The 10,398-nt window shown below is 50.5% G+C and overlaps 6 protein-coding genes across 6 annotated transcripts; 4 read left to right on the top strand and 2 right to left on the bottom strand.

The window, feature by feature from the left end:
- Window positions 1-18: 18 nt before the first annotated feature.
- GNI_096300 (putative UDP-glucose 6-dehydrogenase) lies at window positions 19-162 on the top strand (the record flags this gene model as incomplete). The annotated part of the gene is made up of 1 exon (XM_011132707.1): window positions 19-162. The coding sequence occupies one exon, from the start codon at window positions 19-21 to the stop codon at window positions 160-162; it is 144 nt and encodes a 47-aa protein (XP_011131009.1).
- A 97-nt stretch (window positions 163-259) lies between these two features.
- Window positions 260-1,489, bottom strand: GNI_096290 (fructose-1,6-bisphosphatase class 1; the record flags this gene model as incomplete). Its single annotated transcript, XM_011132706.1, has 1 exon — window positions 260-1,489. One exon carries the CDS (start codon window positions 1,487-1,489, stop codon window positions 260-262), a length of 1,230 nt encoding a protein of 409 aa, XP_011131008.1.
- A 163-nt stretch (window positions 1,490-1,652) lies between these two features.
- GNI_096280 (hypothetical protein) lies at window positions 1,653-2,457 on the top strand (the record flags this gene model as incomplete). The annotated part of the gene is made up of 2 exons (XM_011132705.1): window positions 1,653-1,712; window positions 1,858-2,457. 2 exons carry the CDS (start codon window positions 1,653-1,655, stop codon window positions 2,455-2,457), a joined length of 660 nt encoding a protein of 219 aa, XP_011131007.1.
- Window positions 2,458-2,864: 407 nt separating this feature from the next.
- GNI_096270 (trunk domain protein) lies at window positions 2,865-6,070 on the top strand (the record flags this gene model as incomplete). The annotated part of the gene is made up of 3 exons (XM_011132704.1): window positions 2,865-4,192; window positions 4,319-4,390; window positions 4,504-6,070. The coding sequence occupies 3 exons, from the start codon at window positions 2,865-2,867 to the stop codon at window positions 6,068-6,070; spliced, it is 2,967 nt and encodes a 988-aa protein (XP_011131006.1).
- A 512-nt stretch (window positions 6,071-6,582) lies between these two features.
- Window positions 6,583-9,300, top strand: GNI_096260 (putative ribonuclease Z; the record flags this gene model as incomplete). Its single annotated transcript, XM_011132703.1, has 2 exons — window positions 6,583-6,718; window positions 6,812-9,300. The coding sequence occupies 2 exons, from the start codon at window positions 6,583-6,585 to the stop codon at window positions 9,298-9,300; spliced, it is 2,625 nt and encodes an 874-aa protein (XP_011131005.1).
- A 281-nt stretch (window positions 9,301-9,581) lies between these two features.
- GNI_096250 (protein phosphatase 1 regulatory subunit sds22) lies at window positions 9,582-10,218 on the bottom strand (the record flags this gene model as incomplete). Its single annotated transcript, XM_011132702.1, has 2 exons — window positions 9,582-9,631; window positions 9,690-10,218. 2 exons carry the CDS (start codon window positions 10,216-10,218, stop codon window positions 9,582-9,584), a joined length of 579 nt encoding a protein of 192 aa, XP_011131004.1.
- Between the last annotated feature and the right edge of the window lie 180 nt (window positions 10,219-10,398).

Raw genomic sequence — 10,398 nt, 5'->3', positions numbered from 1 at the left:
AAAAAGTTCTATCACACGATGAGAAAACCCGCCTTCATTTTCGACGGCAGACTGATACTCGATCACGAACAACTACGCCAAATTGGCTTCTATGTCAAGGCTATAGGCAAACCTAATGATATAGGCAGATATGATCCCCTCCCTGGACCCGTTCCGAGATAAATCGTGTGTCACCTGTGAGATCTGTCACCTGTGAGATCTGTTATCTGTGAGATCTGTCACCTGTGAGATGCGTCACAACATTTTTTTGGTTGTAACGCTATGTCGTGAGTGCGGCCAAGTGCCTTGTGACCGCCGACGGGCATCCCGCGATCAGGTCGGTCTTATCTTCGTAGCTGCAGATTTCCACATCCAAAATTCCCGCGCCAAAAGTGATGCTGTGTGCACTGCCTTGTGCTGCCTCCATGACATGGGCGATCGCCACCAGTTCGAACAGCATCCGCAACCTGGCCGGGGCGCCGGTGCAACTGGGGCTGATATAAATGCCGTTACGCTTCATCAGGATGTGGTAAATATCAGGCACAAGGCCCCCAGAATAACGGAGGGTTGCGCCGCGGTCGATGTACTCATCAACAATGGCGCGGTACTTGGGGAGGACATGGGCGGCTCTCAGGTTTGCGGGAGCAAAGTACTTGGGACGGTCCGCGTCCTCGATCGCCGCCATGTAACAGGCCGATTGGGGACTGCCTGCCTGAGGTGTGTCCAGAATGAATCGATCGTTAAAATAACAAAAGTTCGAAAGTACGAACGGACTCTGTTCCGAAGAAGGACCTCGAAGGCATAGTAAGATGTTCAGCACAGGGCCATGAACCGCCACCAGCGAGGCCTCAACGTATGGCCGTGCTGGTGAACCCAGTTTCCAACCACTTCTTAAAATCGTTAAAATGGTTCCAACTGACCAGTTGGCATCCATTATCGAGGAGCCATCCAGAGGGTCCCAGAACGCCAAGTACTTTCCATCTTCGTTCAAAAATGTTGGCTCCGGATTCTCTTCGCTGGCAAAGAATTTTAACGGCGTCTCGCTGTAACGGGCGGCCGCTTGCATCCAACTTTCCGCGTACAAGTCAATGGCCAATTGCGTGTCTCCAAAACTGTTTTTTGATCCGGGAGACGGGCTGCTATGCATCGGGCTTCTATCCACTGGGCTTCTATCCACTGGGCTTCTATCCACTGGGCTTCTATCCACAGGGCTTCTATCCACAGCAACGGGACTTACTGGGACTAGGGGGCTAGACACAGTGGATCGGGACTCTCCGGCCGGTGTGGACAGGGGTTCTCCGGATGCATGAGCAGTATCAACTTGTGTAGTCTCAATAGGCTCGGAGACAAGATCTGGTCTCATGTTGCACCATATTGCTACAGTCGCTCTCATGAATCTCTTCAGCATTGTACGCAGCTCCGCATCAATGTCATAGCAAGTAAGGTCAGCGAGGCAATTAGGGAAGATGTCCTCGTCCCAAAACTGTGTTGCGTCTGGGTTCGTTTTCATCCGTGGGCTTTTAAAATTAATGCGCTTCGTGGTCCTGCTTCTCACTTGCGCCTCCACGGTCCTAAGCCGGGCAATCACCTACCGGAATTCAACGATTCCAGCCAGAAAAAATGAGTTGATATGTGATTCAGCCAGGTACGTCGGAAACCCCGCTGAGACGCAAATGACTGATAAAACATGCAAGATCATATGCTATGACGACTGCATCCTGTACCACGAAAAAGTATATGCCCGAACAGCACACCGGCGAATAGCACATTACTAAACAGCACATGATCGAACACCTGATCGCACACACTTTTGTGCACACACTTTTGTGCACACACTTTGGTGCACACACTTTTGTGCATACGTACATGGTGGTTTAGGAGGACATAGCGAATTGTTTGGGTAACCGGGAGGCGTTGGAGTGTTTGTACGAGTGGTGGGAGGGGTACGAGACGTTGGCGCGAGGTTGTGACGAGTCGAATTCGGGGTACTATGTGATGGTTTTGGATGAGGACCCGCGTTTAGGATTAGAGGCGTCAATGGCGAGTCGTGGAATGCTGTGGGTGGAGGTCGACTTGTTAACTAACGTGGAGAAGCCCGGGAATGCGGATTGCGTGAACGGTAGTCCAGCGTTTGTCAGTGTTTGGCCATACTCAAGTCTCAATTGGGACGCCTATACCAACCGTTGTCTCATGCCGGATGGTACTGCCGTTGCGCACTACGAAGCCGGTTATTCTATCATGGATCAGGGGCTCAAACTCCCCCTCGTCCGCCATGACTACTCCTACACTATTGGAGCTAACTTGACCGAAATGTTCAAGCGCGTCAGCAACGTCATGGAAGGTGGACAGGCACTCGTCTTCCAGGCCAATCAGTGCTGGGGGTCCTTCAGACGTGCACCCGGCCTCGCCGGCTTGGTCGTCCAACACCATAGGCCACTCACTGATTTCACACAATTCCTACCTGATTATTATTACTGATTTATTGTCCCAAGACAGCGCAGGCCTACTGCCTCTGTGAACAGGGTGGTCCGACCCCTGTTTGGTCCGACCAAACAGGGGTCGCGGTCGGGTGACCACAGTAAAGGACTGAACGCAGTGGGGAACTCAGCACAGTGACGGTTGGCACTGCCGCCGCCATTGAGGCTGGTGGCGCGCATCTAGCAATGACGACGGCATGCCTGTTCTTTTTGTCGCGAGCTTGCCCGTCATGTTCGCGAACAAGTTTCTTCCTCGCGAATGAGCCCGCCATGCTCGAATTAGCACACCTGTTAATTAGTTGGCATGCACGTGAATTAGCGCGCGCACTGGGAACGTGTTTGATATGGGAACGCGGTGAAGGAAGCTTGTTGTATTTTGCTTTTTTCTGACCGAAATTTGATGCCATTATGAATGGTCCGAAGCCTGCGACGACGCCCTATGCTGCTTCCTCGCAGTCTACGACTCCATATTCTCAAGGGCCGTATCAGGCATACTACCCGACGACGAGTCAGTTCCAGCCGGGTATGAACCCCGTCTCGGCGCAGACGCAGTACCAGGCGCCGGCGAGTCAGTCTCAGTTGAACGCGCACACACTGCCGAGTCAGTATGGTGTGACCGCGCCTGGAGCACCGACCCCGGCTCCGACTAGTCAGTTCGGTCCGAGCATGACGGTCCCGAGTCAGTCGATGGGGAGTCGGAGTCAGTTGCCGGCAGGTTACGGTGTTGCGGCTGAAGGGTACGTTGCCCCGGGGGGCAGTGCCGGATCTTACGGGCAGGCGAAGCAAACGAGCGGCATGTATGGCGCCTCCTACGACGCGAGTGGCTCGCAGGCTGCCATGGCGTCAGGTTCTGTCGCCGGTGGGTCTCTGTCAGGTGGTGGGCGGGTTCCTCCCAACCAAGTCCCTTCGTATGCCGGTGCCGCTGCCGGCGGACAGCCGCCCCCGTATCCCGGTGGAGCACACGCCGGTGGACAACCACCGTACTCCGGACAAGCGGGATACCCTGCAACCACTTACGGGACGCAGCGGGCTGAACCGGGACATGGCCCGTACCCGGCTGGTACCTCCTACCCGACCGGGTACCCTACTGGAGGCGCACCGGCTTTAATTTCAGCACAACCTCAACCGAGCGCATCTCTTGTCCAAGTGAGTGCGAGCGTGTTCCCTAACTCACAAGGTGTGCGAGGACGTGCTAATATACCGCTCGGTGCCGTGTACACCCTCATGAAAGAAGAACTGCCGGTCGTCAATCCGCCTACTCAGAAGCTGATCCGTTGCGCTAAATGCCGTGCGTACGTTAATTGCTATGTCGAGTTCCGTGACGGTGGCAGCAAATGGGGCTGCAACATATGTGCACATATCAACGACGTGCCCAACGACTTTTACTGCTCACTACTCGCTAACGGTGAACGCCAAGACAAGTTTGAGAAGCCTGAACTCTCACAGGCCGCCGTCGAATTCGTTGCCACACCCGACTACATGACTCGACCCCCAATGGCACCCGCATACGTACTACTCCTTGACGTCTCCAAACCTGCCGTACAATCAGGCTTCGTTCACAGCGTATGCCAGAGCTTTAGAAAACTCATCGAACTTGACAAATTCCCCGGACTTGAACGGGCACAAATATGCATCATGACCTACGACGCAAACATATACTTTTATACACCCGGCTCAGAAATACCACACGTAGGAATGTTTCCACGCAACTCTACCGCACTCAGATGCACTGTCGGGTTATTGCACGAATACGATCGAGCACACACACACGATCGAGCACACACACACGATCGTACTGACCCCGCGAACACAATTGTGGTCACCTCACACGAACTCTCGTAGATTTCCGTCGTGTCGGGCAGCACAGGCGAGGTGTTTCTGCCGTCGAATGATCTTTTGATTCATATTAAGGACAACAAGGATAAGCTTCTTCAGTAAGGCTGCGTCCCTTCTCCCCTTTCTTCCCCCTTTCTTCCCCCTGCAGTAACTCTCCCCTATTGGTCCCCTCCATTGGTCGCCTCCCGTTCGTGTGAGACATGTGTTGCAGTTTGTTAGACAACTTGAATTCATACTGGACGGATCAGGTGTCTGAGGAGTCATCAGTGGCAGGTGCGTTGACAGCGGCGAAGCTGATTTTGCGGCCAGTGGGTGGTAAGATTTTATTATGTCAGAGTACGTTGCCACTGGCTCCTGAGTTGGGTTTAAATCCCTCTCATGACATGCGGAAGAAGGATAGTAAAGGTCGGTCTACGACGAACCACGCGTTGCCGGATCCGGTGGATGGTGTGAAGCCGTCTTCGCCTTTCTTTAGTTCGTTGGCCGCACAATTAGCGCAATTGCAGATTGCGGTGGACACGTTTGTGGCGCCAGCGTTGCCAGTACCTATGGACGTGGCGACGATCGGACAGTTGGCGCGAAATACCGGCGGCCAGGTGTACTATTACCCATCGTTTAGTGGCGAAGTTTACTTATCTAAATTGGCTCATGACGTGGATCAGGCGGTGGCGGGAGTTGCTGGATGGGAAGGTGTAATGCGTGTTCGATGCACGAAAACATGGAAGATCACCAAATACCATGGTAACTACTGTTTCCGAGGTGTGGACTTGTTGATGTTACCCAGCTTCGCTAAGGAGCATACCGTTTCGGTACAGTTCGAACCGAACGAAAGTGTTACGATTGAAAAGGAGTGCTATGTGCAGGCCGCCGTGCTTTACACTACGAGCGCTGGCGAACGACGGATCCGGGTGGTGAATCACTGCATGGCGACCTCGCCAAATCTACGTGACATCGCCACGGGCGTGAATGTGCCAGCAACGATGTATTTGGTTGCACACAACGCCATGGACGAATGCTACGCGGGAAAGCTGGCGGACGGACGCGGTTACATCCATTCGCAAGCCGGGCATCTGGTGTCGCTACTAAGCTTAATTACCCCGTTAACGCCACCCACGGCCGACCCTAGCTACGCACTTGACGCTGGCAACGCAATTCAACAGGCCACACTCTTCTGTGCGGGTCTCATCAAAAGCACCGCATTCCGCGACGGCCGTGACGTGTCTGCTGACGAACGAGTCGTCGCTTGGAACCGACTGCGCAGTTTTACTCTCGCCGAGGTCGTCAGCTACGTCTTACCCAAACTGCTAGAGATCAGCCAACTTCCGCCCCAAGCTGGAGTTATGCTAGACAACGGGGATTGCAGTCTACCCGGCACTTACCGCCTCACCAATCGTGTGCTAAACCCACAAGGTGCTTACCTACTCGCCAACGCCGAACACCTTCTGCTCTGGCTCGGACGGGCTGTAAGCTCCGACTGGCTTCGTGCAGTCTTCGGCGTCAATTCTACCCAAGAAGTCCACTCTTACGCCTGGGATAATATCCCTGCCACCACACTACCGGGACAAAAATTACATAACATCGTCACCTACTTCCGGAAACAACACTGCAGCTACCTACCACTCATCATCTGCAAACAAGGCGAACCACTCGAAGCACGCTTCGTACAACTGCTCATCGAAGATAAAAACCATTCCATGGGCGCTGGCTTCCTAGAACTCTGGGACAAATTCACCAAGAATGCCGCCTCTCGGACGCAACAGTACATGCGGAGCGGTTAATGCGACCTGGAAATGAGTCACTGCGACAGGGCAATACGTTCGGCACACATCCTCGAACGAAACGTGTCCTGGCAGGAAATGTGTCCTGGCAGGAAACGTGTCCTGGCAGAACGTGTCTTGACAGAGCGTGGCCGTCATAAACCAAGACAAGGCTTTTTTTTAAGAGTAGATTTTCTCTTTAGTATGATCTTACGAAATGCATGTCGAACGCAAGACGGGTAGAGGATGTTGTCAAAATAAGGTGGAACCCGAGAGCATTGTTCTGGGGGGGGGGAAAAATAAATTGGCTGAATGTCCGGTATCCCAACGTATTTTCAGGTTAGCCGCACGTTGGGTGTTATACAGATGGGTGTTAGATAGATGGGTGTTATATATATACCGCTGGTGTTATTTAGCCGATTGGTATCCATTCGAATTATGTGGGTGGACCAACGGGGTTATTGTGTGACCTTCAAGAACGAATATTGGTGAACTGCGGAGCGTCCTTTCAGCGTATCAGTGCTGAATGGAGGATGAGGGTGAGCAAGATAACAGATGTGATAATTACGAGTCCTGATGATCCCGAATACATTGCCGGGTTGGTTGGCTTGTGTTTGACGTTGGAGGGAATTGAGTCAAGTACGTTCGATGTAGGGGCTTGGAAGAAGCGTAAGGACGAATACAGCCATCTTATAGATTTTTCACGGGTGTTTGGTGATGGACAATCGCAATCGCGATGGCAGCAAACCGAGGGTTCTGCAGCTTACTTGTTTGATAGAGAGTATACCTCAAATAAGGTGATGTACAAACTCTGGTGGAGAGGCGTTGACTTGCAAAGTCATGCTCCCAACCAAACTGTTGGAACGGATCAAACGTTCGATATATACAAGAAACTCAGGCAATCATTACGGTTCATCCGGGTATGGGGACCACCTGGTCTTTATAAAGCGCTCTCCCCGTCGCTGAGGCTCACAGCTCGCTTGAGGAAGCTGTGTTTGGAGATTGTCGAAATTCCAGAACTTTCAGAAGGAATGCCGTTGGTTCCGAATTTGCTAAGTCGATGGGACCCTTGCCTTGAACTCTACGTCCAGTCGGCCACATGTACGCGGGTTAGCAATGATGCTTCCCCCGACCCAGGGAATCCCTTGCCGAAGAAACGGAGACTGGAAGAAGAAAATGACATAGTAGAAAACGGCGAAAAAACGGAGGATGGTCGAGAAAAGAATGCTCATGGTGGAGATAAGGAAAATGATGATGGAGAGGAAGAGAATGATAAAGAAGTGAAGAATGACGGAAAATCAGGGACTAGAAATCCGTCTAGGGTCTACTCGATTCCGTTAATTTGCGGTCGGGGTAGAAAGCAGCTTGGCAAATTTTTGGTTGAGAAAGCGAAGGCCTTGAACATCCCCCCTGGTAAAGATTTCGCCAAGCTCAAGTCTGGGGAAACAGTGACCTTGAAAGACGGCCGGGTAATTCAGCCTCTCGACGTCTGTGAACCGTCAGTGGAAGGGGTCCCCTACATCATTCTGAACTGCAGCGGCGAAGATGACGTTCGATGCATCCAAACGCTTCCAGGGTTCGCCCAAAGGTGCCGAGAATTCGGCACACGAGGAGGGCTAATCATCAATATGTCCTCCGCAGAGGCCAATGTACCCGAACGACTGCTTGGTAGTAAGCTTTTCGGCGATCTTAGGAATCAGATTGTCAATGTTCAATGCTCCGAAAATAGCTGTTACGCTGAGCACTTGTCAGGTATCAAACCACTCGAGTCAGACATGCAACCGCCACCCATACTCTTTATCAACACCCAGTTAGCGTTGAACGAAATACCTGCAAGCCCGTTCATTGATCAGCAAGCTTTGATTAAGGCGCTCAGTACGGATCTACCAGATTTATTCGCTCACAATGAAATAACGTGTCCGAAACCTTCATGGTTCGGCCGAAGAATACCAATGATTCCATCGGCGAAAGTATACACTGCTCTAGTCACAAAACGTGCTGGAGGACGCTCTGATAATAAGATGGACTGTATTGAATGCTTGGATATTGCGTCCAGTGCCGATAAAGTCTCTGGGGACCTCCTGAGTAGCATTAGGAAGAACAACGCAGATTTAGCCTCGTTTGAAACTTCTTTCAAGCAGTTGCGGCGTCAAAATATGTTAACGCACACGTGTGCGATTACAGATTCCATTCCTGCTGATCTTTCTGTAACTCTTCTTGGTACAGGCGCAGCCGTCCCGTCGAAATTTAGGAACGTTAGTTCAACATTGCTTCGGTTTGGTGACGATTTCTCCGTGCTGTGCGATTGCGGAGAAGGAACCTTGGTTCAAATTTTTCAGGCAACGAGTGCACCGCAAGCGCAGCGGCTGGTCCAGAGCATACGTTGCGTGTTCATTTCTCACAAGCATGGGGATCATATCAACGGCCTTCCTGAATTCTCTCATTATCAATATAAGCGCGGAGATCGGCGCTGTGATAAGCTGACTATTGTGGCCCCTGATGAGATGTTTGATTGGTGTCGCAGGACGTGTGCTCCCCATCACTTTATCGCTTGCGAAGATTTCTTGGTTGGGCTGACACCGGTTCTGACATCAACTGGCTTATCGCTTTTGTTGCGGACAGCCTACGTCGACCACGTCGGGAGATTTAACATTAGTACCACCTCATTCGGAGCGCGTTTTCGGGTCACTCCTGGTCCTGCTTCCTCACATTGTGACGAGTTACAGAAATTGGGGAATGTGCTGCTGGAGATGACCGATGAGCGCGTCGCCGTGAGTTCCGCCGACAATTTGGTTTCTGGCGGCGCAAGCACGTGTGTGGCTTGCCGTCAGCATATCGACATCGGATTCAGCGGAGATTTGAGTCCCACACCGGATTTCAGTCGGCTCATCGAAGGCGTCGATATTTTGATCCACGAAGCCACCTTCGAGGATGAGCTGGCGCACGAGGCCGTAGCTAGGAAACACTGTACAGTAAGTCACTGCGTGGAAGCCGGTCTGTCAAGCCGTTGTCGGGCCTTGATCATGACGCACTTCTCTCAACGATATCCTTCCATACCACGAATTCGAGTCCCTGTGGGTTCACTAAGTCCTGCGATCATTGCCTTTGGCATGGACTTTTTGCGGGTCCCTATGACCTGGTGCCGTGAAGCAGACCTGTCATCCGTTGGTGAAGCATTCCGCACTCACAGAAAGGTGATTGCATCTCTCCAAGAAAATCTCGTACGACTGACGGCCGACGATGACGCCTAGTATCAAACGTGCCCACACACCACCCCACCCGTTTTACGTTACAACCGCCTGTACGTTGAGTCAAGTACCTGTACGTTGAGTCAAGTACCTGTACGTTGAGTCAAGTGACCTGTACGTTGAGTCAAGTACCTGTACGTTGAGTCAAGTGACCTGTACGTTGAGTCAAGTGCCCATGGCTACGAGCTGTGAGGCTTATGACGTCACTGAAGTAAAACAAAATGAAAGTCCAACCATGACTCCCTGATATGACGAACATATCTGGAGCCGCCAACTCGAGCGTTTTATGTAACAACAATTTGTCCTAGATATATAGCATCAATCTGCTTCAGATCTAAAGAAGAAAGATGTGTATGAATGGTGTAATGGTGGTTGTACATGTATAGTCTTACTTGGTAATATATCTAATACTGCTTGTCTATATCCTGGTCCCAATTGATCTTTAATGGGATTATGCTCAAGATAGATTGTATCTAAATTTACTAAAGTACTTAGCTTTCTTACTTCTTCCAACTCCTGTATATCATTTCCATTCAGCCATAATTCTTTTAACCAAATCATTTGTCCAATGAAATCTAATTTTTGAATTTTATTATTACCAAGATCAAGTGTATGAAGTTGTTTAAGACCAATGATTGAACATGGTGGATTTGGTAGATGATTTTCACTGACATATAACTCTTTAAGATTAGGGCATTTAATAGATAAATCATCATCCCAATTCTCCAAACGATTACATTGAAATGACAATATCTCTAATGCAGGCATATAAGGTAATAACATACTTGCTATCTTATTACGACCTAACCATAATTGCTTCAATGACTTACCCATCTCATTCGTTATACCACTCACATTCCTAATTCTATTACTACCACACTCCAATTCTTCCAACTTTGCCAAACCATCAAACCCTTCCATTACTTCGATCTTGTTACTCGCAAATCTTAACTGCTTCACATTCACACAATCCGATAAATTCTCAATACGCCGGATCTTATTAAAAGATAAATCTAAACTCCTAACTCAATATAATTATGCGCGCATTATATTATCCAAGTTAGTGATTGATTGGTTGTCAAAGAGTTGGTCCAAACAGGG

This window comes from Gregarina niphandrodes, assembly GCF_000223845.1.
Source record: "Gregarina niphandrodes unplaced genomic scaffold scaffold00019, whole genome shotgun sequence".
Lineage (NCBI taxonomy): Eukaryota > Apicomplexa > Conoidasida > Eugregarinorida > Gregarinidae > Gregarina > Gregarina niphandrodes.
This window is presented reverse-complemented; position numbering and strand designations above follow the sequence as displayed.